General features: G+C 34.9%; 1 protein-coding gene across 1 annotated transcript in view; it reads left to right on the top strand.

Moving 5' to 3' along the window:
• The window catches only part of DGKB (diacylglycerol kinase beta), a 715,928-nt gene that overhangs the window by 169,760 nt on the left and 528,369 nt on the right, over nucleotides 1-17,799 (top strand). Inside the window, 1 exon segment of the mRNA XM_032592421.1 lies at nucleotides 8,666-8,806. Within this exon segment, the coding sequence (XP_032448312.1) occupies nucleotides 8,666-8,806 (141 nt within the window).

Below are 17,799 nucleotides of genomic sequence, written 5' to 3'. Positions count from 1 at the left end.
GATGAGTAAGAGGAAGGTAGGCTTGCTCAGTACTGAGAGATCTGGGTCTATGCCTTGAGTTGTTGGGATGGGGCAGATGAAGTGACTGGAAGAGAGTGGCTGGAGAAGAGGCCAGGGAGGGAGCCAAGGGCCCATGGAGAAATTGGAGAGTTGATATGTTGTCTTAAGTCAGAAAATAATCACACTGCTGGGGGCAATTGGGTGGCTTAGTTGGTTAAGCGTGTGACTTTGGCTCAAGTCATGATCTCATGGTTGTGGGTTCAAGCCCCGCATTGAGCTCTGTGCTGATAACTCAGAGCCTGAAACCTGCTTCAGATTCTGTGTCTCCGTCTCTCTCTACCCACCCCACCTCCCCACCACCTCTGCTTGCGCTCTCTCTCTCAAAAATAAAACATTAAAAATTTTCATAAAAAATAATCATACTGACAGCAGTGTGGAAGCTATCATGAAGGGACATGAGGCTAAAGGTACAAAAAAGTCAAGAAGATATTTAAGATTGAGAATAATAATAGCTACCAATGAAAGAGTTATAGTACTTTATCTTTGGCGCCTCTCTTTGCCCATCCAGTATGGCAATGGTTAATTGATGTATGCTGTTAAGCTACAATATCATTAGTGGAATGTAGTTCTTTTTATGTTTTCTGTACAACCAGAGAGTCAGACCACAGGTAAAAATTTTAGGCATAAAAGGAGAAAGAATTTATTCTTGTTCATAAGGAAGTTAATCAAATTAACAACAGAAAAATGTACAATGAAAATGAGGTACTTGAACCTTGGGGAAAATATTCTTTTGCCAAATGACCTTACTGGATGTTCTTGCCAAAAGACACACTTCATTAATTGTGCTGAGAAGGAATTATTACTCTTATCAGGACTGTCTTGAGGATATTAAAAATTTGTGTGCATGTATGTGTGTGTGTATGTGCATGTATATTTTCACCGTAGCTTCCTTTATAGGTCTTTTGTGTCTAATAAACTATTTCAGTTTCCACAATACAAAAAAGGGCAGACAGGGTCTTGTAGAGCACAAACTGAACAGAGTACAAGGCTTACATGACTATAAGATAGGGAACTTCTTGTCACATAGTAGACATTTAAGATATATTTGTGTCTTCGCTAATGTGGATATACTTACATACTTATATAGAAATGCTCTAGAAATAAAGATAAAATAATTCCTATCCATTGGCTAAGTAGCTTTTATTTACATCAACCATTACATATCTTATGCTTTTATAGTACCAAATTTCTCTTACAATTATTATTAGTGGCAGTAATCCACAAATTATTTTATTCCAATAAATATTTTATCTTGAAACCCTGAAAACTCTTAACTGAAACCACAGAAAAATCTACACTTCAAGGCACCATTTAGGATAAAATTACTGTCAGTACAGGAACAGTTCCCCTAAATCTCCCCTTTAATTACTCAATAGGTTTGAATATATTGAGTTTGATTATACAGGTTTCTTTATTCTCCTATCTGAATATTCTAAGTAAAATGTTGGTCTTCAAATTTGCCATTTTTACCATTAGATTTATTCACCAAATATAAATGGATTTTGTATTTGCACTTACATGTTAATGATTGCATATATAAATGATAATATTATCTTAAGATTGTTGCATTGTGTGTTCATGAATATCATTTATAGTTTTTTTATTCAAATAAACGCAAATAGGATATTTAGTACTTTTCAGAGTCCCAAATGAGTCATAACTTTATTTAACTTGTGATGTACTCTAAAATACCTAGGAATAGCTGTAAAAATGAGCATTGGCTTTGATCCATTAGAATGAAAACCCTATAAAAATGGGATTTTTCAAATTTTCTGTGGTCAATGCTATATCCTAGGACCTGGTTTTACGTGACTAATATGAAAGGTTCTTAATATCTATTTGGTTTATATTTATAAAGTGCATGCTAGTTGTACACCTATTAGATAACACAGATAAACAAAAAGAAAAGATATCCAGAATCCATTTCCCTTTAAGAAAATGCTGGTAAAGATTTAGTAAATATGTAAATATGCATGTTTATTTCTATACATACAAAATATGTATATATATAAGAACATCTCACAATTGTATTTTATAATGAATGGCCCAAGAAATGATCTGAGTGCAAGAGTAACATTTAGAGCTCTCAGCCATGACTAAGATTTCTAATTTCATTCCAAAGGTTTATGAAATAATCAATGTACATACTCTTAAGAGTCCTGAAAACCAGACTCTTAATACAAAAGGTCATTTATTGAGAGTTAGGAGACAGATATCTCTGATTTATTTTTTCTCTCTCGCCCCACAGAATTATACTTAAAGCATAAAATCTCAATTCAGATTGCCTTTTGAATTGGAACCATACTACTTGCCTTTGCCTCTGTTCTCCCAAATATGAAATGGAGATAATAACGTTCATGTATCTTACTGGGTACTGTGGGACTCAAACACATAATGTATTATGTATATTATAAGTGTTCAGTGAATGCCAGCTGTTACCATTATTCATTAAATAGGTTGTTTTCCAGCATTTTAGTTTGCAGACATAGGGAAAAATCAAATTCACTGTCTTTTTTTTTCCCTAAAATGTTGTTCATTCGGAAAGAGTACAGTAAATTTTATGGAGTATTAATTTGGATTTCTTTTTGTTTGTTTTGATTTTTTGTTTGTTTTATTAAGATATAATTCACACATATCATTGTACAAGTTTAAGGTGAACAGCATACTCATTTGACTTACATATATTGTGAAATGATGGCCACAATAAGTTTAGGTAACATCCATCATCTTGTACAGACGCAATAAAGAACAAAGGCAAAAGCAAAAACAAAAACAATGTTCTTCTTATAATGAGAACTATTAGAATCTACTGTTAATTTTTTTCTTTATAAGGGGAACTCTTAGGGTCTACTCTCTTAACAACTAGCATATACAGTTATATCATATAATAGTGTTACTTATAGTCATCAGATATATTACATCATTGGTATTTATCTTATAGCTGGAAGTTTGTACCTTTTGACCATGTTCCTGCAATTCGCCTCCTCACACCCCATCTTCATAACTTGTACTTTTTTAATTGAAGTATAGTTGACATACAACATTACATTAGTTTCAGGTATACAGCAAAGTGATTCAACATGCTTATAGATTATGTGCTCTGTGCTCACCCACAAGTGTACTACCATCTGTCACCATATAATGCTATTACACTATCATGGACTGTATATCCTATGTTGTACCTTTTATTCCTGTGACTTAATGATTCTGTAACCGGAAGCCTGTATCTCTCACTCTGCCTCATTTATTTTGCTACTGTCACCCCAGCCATAAGGTTGTTTATTTATGGGTCTCTTTGTGGGTTTTGTTTCTTTGTTTTTTGTTTTTCTTCTTGTTGTTGTTGTTCCAGAAGTGGAACTGGGATTTCTCTTTAATATAACACAAATAAAAATTGTTATCATGACTCCTTTTTTTTAATACATGGTAGTTTTATTCTCTTACTTTCAGCAGACAATATGTCACCAGTACTGTCAAATATGGTAGCCATTAGCCCAATGTACCTATTTAATTTAAATTTAAATTAGTTAACAAGTTAATAAAATGAAAATTCAGTTCCTCAGTCATAACAGCCATATTTCATATGCATAACAGCCATGTGTGGTTAAAACTACCATATTGAACATTACACCTACAGAATATTTCTATCATTGTAGAATATTCTCCTGTAAAGAACTGACATAGATCTTGTTTTTACTGACTTGGAAAGACCTTAATGTCAGGAATTAGATATCCTGTCTCCAGCCCTTGGCTCCCTGGATTGCTATGTGACCATCAGAGGTTTGCTTTACTCTCTGATTTTTCACCTCTATTGTCTCTAAAATAAAATTGTAGTGTCAAATCAGACCCTACCATTGTGTTTAAGTGTTGTTGGCACACAGCTAGGGATGTTATAATTACTGCTTCTTCACAGTACAGTACAGCACAGTACGGAATAGAAGCACAAATGTGCTTCTAGAACGTTACCCCCAAAGACCTGTGCTTTGAGCCCTTCTCCTTATAATTTCTTGTTTGGGGTTTTTGCCAATGTCCAAACAGATGAAATCCAGATACTTTGCTGACCCAGTCTCTTGTCAGGGAAGATATCCCACTGCCTGTCCTCACTTGATGCATATTTTACATTCCTTATTGATTTGTAACCCAGTCTATCTCATTTTGCTGCCAGTTTGTGTAAGCACAAAAAATAAAAAATATGTATATATAATACTATCCTAAGACAAGCATAATTGGAAGGTTAACTCTGAAAATCATGAAATGTCTGACAATACGAAACAATTGTTCTTACTTTTTATTATCTATGCTACTAATCATGACTATTACTAAGGATAGTGGAAATATGATTATACTCTGACAATACTCTGACAATGATTATACTCCGACAAGGCTTGTGTCTAAGCCTGATAATTTTTTTTTTAAATTTTTTTTTCAACGTTTATTTATTTTGGGGACAGAGAGAGACAGAGCATGAACGGGGGAGGGGCAGAGAGAGAGGGAGACACAGAATCAGAAACAGGCTCCAGGCTCCGAGCCATCAGCCCAGAGCCCGACGCGGGGCTCGAACTCACGGACTGTGAGATCGTGACCTGGCTGAAGTCGGACGCTTAACCGACTGTGCCACCCAGGCGCCCTAAGCCTGATAAATTTCTGAAAATTGAACCAGTATTAAAAAATAGAAAATCCAAATTGTCAGGTGGTTTTTTGCCTTGTAAGTTTAGAAATGTAATTCATGTTATTAGTTTTGAATACTCCATTTTAATAGATGAGGGGAAACACTGGATATAGTGATACCTTTTCATTATCTGAGCTACATGTGTTTCAAAATAAAACACAATGCAGCAGAGGCAATAATTGAACATGTACCCAAAACTTATTTGCTAATAATTGAACCTTGTAACTGGAGTTAAAAGTATCTGCTAAAACAAAACTTCTTAGGTTTTTGTTGCAGGAAATGGAGTGTCTAGTTTGAAGTACAATGAAAATCATGTTCTTGAAGAATGTGATAATAGCAGGCAATACTCGACTAATGCGAACTATTTTTATAATTAAAACTTTGAAGAATGTTTATATATTAGAAGATATATATACATACACACAGACACACACTAAAATCATCATCAAACAGAAAAATGCTCTCAAAGTACAAGATAATTTTTTTCCTAAGTGAACTAATACACTCTAGTTACAGTGCGTATTTTTTTCACTTTATTTTGTGCTTTGTTGTACAGTGCAATAGATGTACATTGGTATGTGGACATAAATGGTGTGTGTGTGTATACACTTGCTTCAGTTTTGTGATGCAGCATTCAAAGAAGCATAACCTTTGGCACATCAGCAAACCTGTAAACTGGGTGTCAACTAATCACATTATCTTTAGAGCTAACTATTGACCACTCCAGGCAAAAGAAACACCACTGTTTTGCTTATCTTTGTGTTCAGTTCCAATTCTAAAGAGTTTTACCAAAGATCAGATGGGTTAAAATGGCCTTCCTTAATGGAAAGTAGAATACTGAGGCTTTTCATCAGAGGCTCTTGCTGCTGAAGAGGAATGTAGGGTTCCATTTAGCATCTCCTTGAAAAGGAGTCAAGAAACAGGGCTTGCAACTTCTTGTTTGCCACTTGGGTCATTTCCTGTGTGTTCTGCATCAACCTTAGCCAGTATTCTTGAAAGAAAAAGAAATATTTTAGAGCAATGAAGGAGTTAAGTTGTGGAAAAGACCTAAAGCCAGATTTAAGGAAGGGAAAACATATAAATCAAGTATATATAAATGGTAGAGTAGGGTTGGAAAAGTCTCTATGAAGACAGATTGAGGCCCCAGGGCCTGCTTTCAGAAAATTAAATGAAAATATGAAGAAACATTTTCACCACATGAGAGAAAGTGAGCTGATCTTGGGGACGGGAGTAGGAGCAGGAACAAATATAGGACATTTTTCATTAGTTCAGCACCTCAGGATTCTGTCAAGTCCTGCTGTACCCAATTTTTTGTCATGAAGCAATTGAGAAAAAGGTCTTTAACATTTTTTTTTTCTGTGACTTTATCTCTCACAAAGGAACAACAACAACAAAAATCTTTGTCTGGATTTGAGGTTAAGTTGATTAGTTCTCCAATGTGATTGCTATATAAGCCCATATATTTTTAAAAAATAACCTTTAAATTCTTTTAAATATAAAACTGTGACATGAATGTGACAAAGCTTTTAGTTTACAACATGTCGTGAATAGAAAGTGAAAAATATTTATTCATTTTGTCAAATAAAAATAATCTTAGTATAATAATATGTTTTTCCAAAAAGGTGGGGCTAAATGCAAATTATATGTGGATGTTTCTGTTCAATATGTACATTACTTAAAAGAAAGGCAAACAGAAAATTATGTGGTTTTCACATTCTCCATATTGTTTATATTCACTATTATGAGAGCTGATAATGAAATACCAAGCACTTTAGTTTTATACAAACAAATGATCAGGAGGTGTTCTAAATCATTGAAAATGTATAATATGGTTGGCATTCTTTCAAATTAATGTCATAACATGTTCTTTTCCTTCTTTCTTGTTTTGTTATAAGTTTTTGTCTAAGAGTTAAATCAAGCTGATTAAATCATTTCAGTACCATAATGGGAAAGCAGAGAAGAGAGGATTAGCTCATCATGCAGGATGAGTTAGGTCATAGTTTATCCGACCATAATTCAAATGCTGTGCTTTCCAAGTCTGGAAGTTATGGCTATGTCAAAGGTTAGTGCCAAAATGTCTTTTATCATAAAAGACAACTGCTTATTCCTACAGCTGGCCAAGCTTTCGTTGGTTAGGTAGAACCAGTAAGGTATATAGGTGTTTTAAAACTCAAGATTGTCTTCAATCTCTGCCTTTTATTTTTAAAAATAACTATATTAGTTTGCATTAGACATACAGTGACATTTTTCTTAAGAAAAAATCAATTTATAATTATATCTCTCTTTTAATAGCTATAAACAGAAGTAGAATCAATGTGAAATGTAGAATTGTATTTGAAATAAGACTTTGGTTAAAAGAAAATGAAGGAAAGATTTATAGCAGTGTTATTCAAAATGTGAGTTCTGACCCACTAATGGGTGGTGAATTCACTTTAGAGGGTCTTTGACAGAATTTTAAGAATGAAATAAAAGAGAAGACAATAGGTTAACATAGAAAAGAAAAATGGGGGCAATTATGGAACCAACTAGTAACGAGAAATGGGGTGGGGGGAATAAAAGGATTCTGCTGGATTAATATGTAAATTGTTTTTCTTATTTTTTCTTACTCTTGGCCTTGAGCAAAAGTAGTCTGTAATTCATTAGTGTAGATTAAAGGGGATGGATTTTCCAGCTGCAGAACTCTAAGCTCGTAAAGTGGGAATATTGTAATCTACCTCACAGAGTTAAGGTGGGAATTAAGTGAAATCATACATGTTAAAGCCTCCGGCTTGATTCCTGCCACATGTTAGACACTCAATAAATGAATGATAGAAGTAATTTCATATAATCCATTAGATTATATGCATGGCTAGCTTGAGATGGCTAGAGGAGAGGCCAGGTACTCCATCAAAGTTATTCATCAAAGGAAATAGACAAGAGCAAGAGATGTGGTTAGGTTAGGTTCATAGAATTGTATTTGGATGGGATTATTCCCTCCATTCTAGTAACTCCTGGTTGATTAGGAATCTAGTACATTCAGTCCATTAACCATTTCACCCAAGCACCTCTTGTTTGCCAAATGAACCTTAAAAGACAATTGGGACTTGCCTTCAGGCCATGTCAGATACACATGATCTGGTTTCACAGGCTTCTCTGTGGAACTAACCATTTATGTAAACGAGTTTCAGTACAATTATCACCGGCCAGATAATCTACAATCATCAGCTGTTGCAAACAGGCATTGAATTCACTACCCTCTTCTTGGAATAAGCACAGTGAATGGGTTTCAGAAATAAAGTATGAACCATATTAAAACTAAAGTACAGTCATATGTTCCCACTTCTCTAATTAAATGTCTGTCATGTTTAAGCAGATTTTTGTTTATGCTCCCTTTCTTACTCATGGGCAGATTTTTTGATAGGAAAAAGGATGTGTTGGAAAAAGGATGTTTTATTCACGGTGCTGGCAAATATTTGACATAAATATGAGTTTTTATGAGTGAATGAGTCCTGATTATCAACATATAAATCATATTGTGACAGACTCAAGTTTCTTCTTCAGTTTTTTGTGAAAGGCCAATTTTTTGTATCTCCTTCGGTGATTTATAGCTGTCACTTCCTAAAGCACAGAAAGATGGAAGAGGAAAGTAGTTATTCATGCATTCAAATACACCTACCAGCTTACCCTGGACAAGAGGATTTGACCCTAACACCCTCCTGTAGGCAGGCAGAGCAGTCCCTGCATCCCTGAATCCTGAAGAACTCTGCACTATTTACAACAATCATAGAAAAAGTCTGACTCTGCTATCCTAGAGTTCCAGAGAATTTGGTTATTATTTAACCTAAAAATATATAGCTCTTTCCATTGTCTTTGCATTATCTATTTTCTTAGTTGTTGTTTTTCTTTGAAAGCAGTGTGGATATTTTTATGAATATAAAGACAAATATGTTTTTTCCCCAGGTTTGAGAATGAATAAAGGTGCCATCACCCCACCCCGTACTTCTCCTGCAAATTCATGTTCTCCAGAAGTAATTCATCTGAAGGACATTGTCTGTTACCTGTCTCTCCTTGAAAGAGGAAGACCCGAGGATAAACTTGAGTGTATGTGTTTCTTTATTTAGTTTACTTCTCACAATAGTGGGGAGGAGGAGGGACTAGATACTGATGAATTGAAAATTGTATTTACTATGATTATCTAAATTTTCATTAAATGAAGTGGCCTTGGTTAAGAAATAAAAATTCTTTCAAATGGGAATCAAAGGATATTGTAAATATAGTAAGATTCTTATCAAGTTCCATTTATTACAGAGTATTTCTTTAGCATGTTGGTCTGTCAGATGACTTGCTCTTGACCGTCCCTCAGTTTGGTAACATGATAATACTGGAAAGTGTCATTTGAATTGTTTTGAAATAACACCTTTATTTCTAGGATATGAGGAGGTCTTCCTCTTAGTCAGCACCAAGGTTCACTGGACACATACAACCTGAGCCTTTCTCTCATGGAAATCTTTCTTTAAAACTTCACCACTAACACTTTCTGTGCCAGGAATAAATGATTTCTCAGGTGCCAAACACCTGAAAGTTTCATATATAGGAGTTGACTGTGGATGTTGTAAATAAACATAGCTGTGTTTGGTTTTTTCCACAATGTAGCAGGTGTTTCAGATAGAGATTTTCTATCTAGGTGAAAAGGAGAGAATTGCTGTCTTTAATAAAGCGCAGTGTGTGAGCTCTCTCTGGTGGCAAACTATACTCATTGCAATGCAAGATATATTTTTTCAAATATTTACAATAAGCCTGAACATTTAATAATCTGGTCTGTCTCCAAAGCCCCTGCTAAACATAGAGCTGGTAGTTTGTTCAATAATCCAATAACTTGATTATATTGGATAGTGTTAAAATAAATTAAAGTTCTTGCGACTGAAATGTTAGTGAAGATAACAAATCCTAAATTTGATATTTTCAAGCAAATATAGACCATAGTGATGTTTCAGAATTATGATTTGAAAGCATGTTTAGTTAAATCTAATAGTAACATGTTGATAATATTTCTCTTACTAATAAAGAATTAACTATAATATGACTAAGTCATACCTGTCTAAGTTATAAACTGTATTAGGAGTCTTTAAATATGTATTTATTATTCCTAAATGTGGAATATTTGCATTTCAAGATTTATTTGTATTCCTAAAGACATACATAAATCTTTCACATTCCAAAATAAATATTAATGTTCAGGGAATTCTCTTGAAGTGACAGCCAAGGAGAAAGTTTGCTCAGGTGTTGTCAGGTCCGTGTTTGGGATGATTTTAAAAATATACAGGCAAATCCTTTCTTCCAGGTCTGAGACTAAATGAAGGCACCATCATTCCTCTTCAACATGCTATTTGTGTTGGAGTTTAATTATTTTTATATCAACTGGAAGCATTTTGTTTTTAAGGTAGAATTCTTAAGAGGTGTGCTTTTAAGTTCTCACATTGAGTTTATGAATCAAACCGTCTTTGTCTACAATTGCAGTCAGAATGTTAACCCACAAGTCATTCAAAAACACTTGATGAATCAGGTCAAACGTGACCTGCCACTTACCTTTCTTCACTGTTTTCAACCTCCTTTACTCTGTTGTTTCTTCAAATTTTCCAGCTCTTTGTCAAGCATTTGTCAGATTCAGTTGCCTTTGCCTTTTTTCTTAACTGTTGCTTCAGACTCTTGTCATAGTGGGAATTTTTAGAGCCTGGCTCTATCAGTATGATTTTCATCAGTCTCCTCGAAATAGATGAATGTATGAAGATTACGAATATATGAAGATTCTGCCTCTGTCCCTGCTACACTCAAGTTCTCTGCTCTACTCCTCTGATTTGGAGGAACTTAACTTGATCCTTAATTATCTGGAACTTGTTTTTTGTCTGTTGTTTGTTTGTTTGTTTGTTTGTTTTGCTTTGTTTGTCTTTAATGCCAGTGCCTGGCCCTTTCCTACCTCTGTTAAGTCAGAATCCATTCCTCTTACCCACTTTCATATCAATGGACTGTACACTCTTTTCCTTCTACAATTAAACATTGACATATTCTCAATATTCATGTAGTCTTCTAGAGCTACAGGTTTGAAAAATATTTTCAGTAATACTTTAAAGAAATTTAATGGTGGTTAATTTAGCATACACTTATTTCCAAAAGGGTTGTGACTTATTAAACACAATATAAACTAGAGGAAAGAAAAAATAAGTAAGTTGACAAGAATATGGGCAAGCACCTAATATAATTCATTTTTGCTGGTAGATGCTGAACTTGGATCTTAATTTCTAAGTAGCTAAACAGAAAGGAATACACGCACATTCACTTAGGCCAGAAGTTAAACTTTATCACACATAAGAATTACCTGTAGGATTTAGGAACATACAGCTTATTCTGAGCCCCAGATTCAGTGTAGGTGCTTCAGCAGGCTTGGTGTGCGCCCTTAGAATTTTCCTGTATAACAAGGCTCCACATAGTGCTGATGTTGCTGCTTCAGGGACCACATTCTGAGGAACACTGGCTTATGCAATTCCTCCGTCCAATGAAGCATATACACACACACACTTTCTCTGAAGGAAGGACCGTTTCTCAGAACTGCTGAATGGTGACAGTATTTGGTAGGCTTCTTTCCCTGGGTTACTACATAAAATAATGACATGGTTGTAAATGTTTCTAAAAAAGATATTTTCCCCCCAAATACTGTTTTATAAATCTATCCATCACTTACTACCACCTCCCATCTTCCTACCTGTCTTTTTTTGCCAGGCATTTACACAATGTTTAGAATAAAGATAATTTCTTTCTTTGAAAGGAAATAGACAGAAGTCCTCGAACTTTCCACCGATTATGTCATTTCTTCAAATTACTTTGCCTAGTCCAATTATGTTTTCTCACTGAGAACTTTGCTTATTCTGAGGCCCTATCAAGTAGATGGCATTTATTCATCTGCTGCTGTAGAAGGTTTATGTGCATGTGCACGTGTTTTTATGTAAATGTGTTCAGGTTGTGGGGAATTCCATTTTTCTCTTTCCTTGTTGGTGCTACTTACCTGCCATCCTGATGTGTGGAATAGGAACATTGTACCACAGCTGTTTTGCCCTCCTCACCTTAAGTCAGCTACAATACTTTGTGGAGAGCCATTCAGTATCTCCCACTGTTAGTTTCTTTGCCTTCCTCGAATTCTGTGATTTCAACTCCATTTTATTTCAGTCTCCCACATCTGCTGCAATACCACATGACTTGTAATTTGTAAAGACTGGTTTTATTCTAAAATTTTAAGCTCTAACATTTTACTTTGACTCCAGACTATGATCACTTAACTTCCCCCTCTCCTACTTTTAATTTAAACATAGCATAGCACAGTACTGAAAAGCCTAGACTCTTGATTTCACTAACTGAATGCATCCTGGCTTTAACACTTATGACTGCCTGGGGCACATTTTATGAAACAAAAACCTCTTGAGGCCTTAGTTTCTCCAACTATAAAATTGGAATCATAATAATATCTATCTCATATGTTTGCTATAAAGATTAAATTAACCAATATTTGCTCACATAAATTCCTTCACATTTATTGGTTCACATAAATGTTTGTTAAGTGCAATTTAAATAAGTATTCTTATCTCTTAACCATTTCCCTTCCTCCTGAATTTGCCTGCTGCTTTTTTGGAAACCATCCCTCCACAATCTATGATGCCAGTCATTCTTTGACACTTAGTTTTGGGCACCCAATTTATTTGCTTATATATGGTGATGGCAGAGATTTAGTAAAATAAAACTATAATTCCACAGATTATAATTCTACTCAAAACTTCAGCTGGCCTACAGTGCCTTCAGTGTTTCTCTCATCATCAACTTCTTCTAGTTAAGTTAATCCAGATGCTTCATTTTTCCAACACCTACGTATTTAATCATCATCTTTAGGTGCGAATTCTTATAACTTTGTTTCATCTTACGTAAAACTTGTCAACTTCTAGACATGTTCTTTCTTCTTCCTCTTCTTCTTCTGAATGTGTCCCTTTGACATTTCCCCATTAAAAATACATAAACTTAAGCCCTAAACTTAGAGCTATAAACTGATTTGACTCTACAGTTTCATCCCAACCTAGTTGGCCAGTCTTGCATTTAGCTTTGGCCTACATTTATGTGCACAGACTACGTCCTAGTCACATAGATCTACTTTTCAATCACCAGACAAACCCAAACTTTTTCGTATTTATACCTTTGCTTATAATGTGCATTTGCTGGGAGTGCTCTTTCTCAATGTATATCAGATCCACTACAGTATAGACTTGAGGCCCAGCTCATGTTATGAATTCTCTGGCCAACTCCTAATTGGATTCATTTTGCTTGTACACTTATGCTGTGTAACTTCCTACCCTAGCACCTACTCTGTGTGTGTGAGTGTGTGTGTGTGTGTGTGTGTGTGTGTATTTCAACAGACAGATGATCAATGAATGATACTTAATTGGAATTGTGTTGAAGTCAATGGGTGTTTGAGAAGAGAAAAAAACGTGAATTATTTAAGTCATGGAATGATGCTAAATTCATTTATACTGCATTTTTAAGACACATTATATTTACATTAGGATTGGTATTTATAAATTGTTAATGACTTAAGGAATAATTTTTGTTAGCTTACATTTAATGAAAATGTATCACTGAAGAGAAATACAAAATACAAAATACAACTGAAGAGACCCTAACACTGAGACCCTAACAAAATACAAAATAACACTGAAGAGACCCTAAAGATCAGTTAGTCATTCTCCCTATAGAGTCAATGAAAAAAATTAAAGCCCAGAGAGACTGGTTGTTAATTATAGCACTGGTTTTTTTCTGGCTGTGACTAACACCCATGATTTCTGAGTGACTGTATAAGTGCTCTTCATTTTGAAAAGCTTCCTTTCCTTGTCTTTGTTGTTTCTCTGTAGGAAAAAAGGAGAAAACATTACTTCATTGCATTAGAGGTCACAAACTCCAAGCAGCTATTTTTTTTCACCTCTGCCCTGAAAGCTTACTAATATATAAAAAAGTAAAAAAAAAATGTGAGTTAAAAAATTCCAGCTTACATGCCCTTTATAAACATACTTTCTAATGTTTAATAACAAACTAAATATTAATATTTTGATTAGCAAAATATATTATCCCAAGTATAATAACACCAGAGTATATTTAGTAGGATGATGAGGAGAAAATAGATTAAAAACTTGCAAATCTTTTGGAAGAGAAAAAATTGTAGATATAAAGAATGAACCTTATATTGCATAATGTGCCTTTGCCCTGATCTTTTAACCAAATTCATGTGTGGGTGCATAATTGTTTCTATATAAAGGGAAATTGCATGAGCATAAAAATAGAAAAAAAGTGGGTTAAACTAGCTTGTAACTTTGTAACAGGTACCCACATTTGGAACTTATCATGTTGACAGAGTTATTTTAATATTGAGCTTAAATTATGTTTGCACCTAAAAATCTATATCCTTATTATGTTAGTTTTAAGAATATATTTTTTTCAATGATTCACTTGACCTTGGAGCCTAATTTAGTTTTAAATTCTAAGAAGAATATTAATTTTATCAGTATTATTCAATGTAGTTTTAAAAGGGAAAGATTATATAGACTTACCAAGCCAAACAATTTTTATTTTCCATAGTTTTAATAACTGCCCTTTAAAAAAAACAACTACCTTTTTAAAAAGTTTCATTAGTTTCTCTATCTCTGTACAACTGAAGAATTTTCAAATCCTCCACTGCAAATTCTAGTTTAAAAATTTGTGCCCTTCATTTTTTCTTTAATCTTTTCATTCTTAGTTACTTTCTCCATTATTTTACTTGTTCTGTCTTTCTGGAACTATTATTTTTGGATATTGATACTCCAAGACATAAATTTGAATTTGTTTTTTTTTTTTCAGTATTTTCCTTTTCCAACATATTTTCTCCTATGTCTTTTTTTTTTCATCTGTAATGTCTTCTACATCTGTGATAAGTGTTTTACTTTTTTCTGTCATGCTTTTAACTTCACAGAGGATTCATTTTGTTCTCAGCATAATCCTTATTTGTTTCTCTTCTCGTTTTATGGATTGCAACTTTCCTCTTACAAGATTTTATTCTGTCTCCCTGCCTTGCTGTTTTTCTTTTTCCCCCTCCCAATTACTTGTTTTGGAAGGACTCCTTGGTGTGGTGGGTGGGTGGGTATGTGGGTGAGGTTTAAGTGTGACTCACTGGAGATAAGGAAGGGGGCTTATACTCTTAATATTCAGTGTATAGATTTTCACATAAACACCCTGATTTTGGTGTAGTGCCCCTCCCATCAACAGTCCTAAGCAGCCTGAGCTCAGCATCCTCTTGGTTTGCATGCTATAGAGCACAGTGCCCACTCTTCTCCTGGGGTAGGGAGCTGGCATATTGTTAGGTGGATGGTATGAAGGGTAGTATTTGAGGGTCTAATTTCTTTTCATGAAGATTAACACTTAATTTTCCATCTCATCACCCTTTCTGTGCAAATCTTTGCTGCTTCTTCACTTATGTTTATATTCTCTGGGTTCCAAGTCACTCAACATGTGTTTTCCAGCTTCCATTTTTTTTTTTCCTCTTAACATTTTCCTTGTACTTGTTGATTCATGCCAATTTCCTTTTTTCTTTTTTTAGATGCTTATTTATTTCTTTTGGTGGAGGGGGTGGGGGAGACAACGAGAGAGGGAGAAAATCTCAAGCAGGCTCTGCAATGTCAGTGCAGAGCCAGATGTGGGGCTCGATCTCAAGAACTGTGAGATCACGACCTGAGCCAAAATCAAGAGTCAGACACTTAACCACCTGAGCCACCCAGGCACCCTGATTTATGTCTATTTCATACATTACTATTACCATAGTCGCACTTCAATACACAGCCAATGTCGACAAATGTGTTTAATACTTCATATTTTGCATGACACTACTATAATTTTAAATTAGGAAAATAGACTTGTCTCTGGAAACTAAAATCCTAGAATTTCTCTCTCTTATTAGGGGGAAAGGAAGGAAGGGAAGAAGGAAGAAGGAAGGAAGGAAGGAAGGAAGGAAGGAAGGAAGGAAGGAAGGAAGAGGCAGGGAGGGAGGAAGGAAGGAAGGAAGGAAGGAAGGAAGGAAGGAATTCTTGATTTAGACTTGGTCAGATTTAGAGTATGTTAGATTTACTGTTCAATATATGCATGCCGTTTATATGATTGCTATTCTTATTGACTAGAACTTTTATTTTTCCACCTTTTTCCTTGATGAAATAAAGAGAATTCATAAGCAACCATTACCCGCTGTCAGTGTGTTTAGAAATTATTCAAAAAGATGTCAGGACTTCTACTTTAGAAAATAATGAAAAAACTTTCAGACCAACATTTCTACTGGGAACACAATTTGGACATAGTATTTTTTTAATTTGTTTGAATTTGTTCATTTATTTTTTTTTGAATTCCAGAGTCTTCTTAATAGGTGTATGGTGGTCTCTGTGGCTTAAATTTTTATTTTGTTTATGATTGATGATCTTGAACACTTCATTTTGACTGACTATTCATGTATCTTCCATTTTTGAAATATCTGTTCAATATTTTTTGACTCTCTCTTATTTGGGTTGTCATTTTATTACTAAGCTATAGAGTTTGTTAATATATTTTTGAAATAAGCCCTTTATCAGACATCTGTGTTTTCAAAAGTTCTTTAATTTGTAGCTGGATTATTTTGTTCTTATTTTTCTTTTTCCTTCTTTCTTTCTTTCTTTCCTTTTTTTCCCTTTCTTTCTCTTATTTATCTTTTGATGAATAGAAGTTCTAATTCTGATGAAGCTTAATTTACCTATTATTTATTTTTTTAGCGTTTTTTTTTTTAATTTATTTTTGAGACAGAGAGAGACAGAGCATGAACGGGGGAGGGTCAGAGAGAGGGAGACACAGAATCTGAAACAGGCTCCAGGCTCCGAGCGGTCAGCACAGAGCCTGATGCGGGGCTCGAACTCACGACCCTGAGATCATGACCTGAGCGGAAGTCGGACACTTAACTGACTGAGCCACCCAGGCGCCCCTACCTATTAAAAAAAATATAATAATTGATGGTCCATATTGGCTTACCTTAAGGTTGTAAAGATATTTTCCTGTATTTTCTTCTAGAAGCTTTATAATTTAGCTTTAGTGTTAAAATTAAAGTCACATTTTTTTTAAGTTCAATTTACACTTAAAATTTATCTTGATCTAACCTTTATGTCTGATGTGAACTAAGTACCAATGTTGAGTGCACAATATAACTGGGCAAGACAGAAAAACAGGTTAGTTTTTAATTAATTAAATTTAACTTTTAAAAAAATATCCTATGTTTAGGATTTTTGTAAGGTTTATTTATTTTTGAGAGAGAGAAAGAGAGAACACATAAGCGGGGGGGGGGGGGGATGATAGACAGGAGGACAGAGTATCCTAAGCATGCTCCGTGCTGACAGCATAGAGCCGATTCAGGACTGGAACCCATGAACTGTGAGGTCATGACTGCAGCCGAAGTGTGACGCTCAACCGACCAAGCCACCAAGGCACCCTAATTTTAATTTGATTTTTAATAAAGCTGGTTATTGTTTTTTTAATGATATCGAGGAACACAGAGAATCATTAGTAGAGGCAGAGAACCAGATCTGGAGGATACTTTTCTAGGATCAGTGGTGAACTTAAGTACAGAATTGGACTGGGGAAAAATCCCATTGCTGCCGCTCCGTGCACAGGGAGAGCACTGTTCATTGCCAACAGTCCTAACACATCCAGGACTCCGAATGCACTCTCTCTGATTACTGCTACTCCTGCCTCACATCACCAGAATGAATTTGTATAGCACATTTTTTCTTGGGTCACTAGCATCTGATCGATTAACAAGGTTTTTCTTCTGAATAGTAGAGCTGACGTCATGTGCAAAACTCTCCCTTCAGGTCATCTGTTACTGTGTTTTGTAACGTGTGGCTTTAAGAACATAGAAAGAAGTTGCAGACGGTGCCAAAAATAAATGGCAGATACCCCCGCACAGAGTCCACTTGTGTGTGTATTTTTGAGGTTATGTTTCCAGCAGGGTTTACCAAGAAGTGTAG

This window comes from Lynx canadensis, chromosome A2, assembly GCF_007474595.2.
Source record: "Lynx canadensis isolate LIC74 chromosome A2, mLynCan4.pri.v2, whole genome shotgun sequence".
Taxonomy (NCBI): domain Eukaryota; kingdom Metazoa; phylum Chordata; class Mammalia; order Carnivora; family Felidae; genus Lynx; species Lynx canadensis.
Note: the sequence above shows the minus strand (reverse complement) of the source record. Positions and strands in the feature narration are given on the sequence as shown.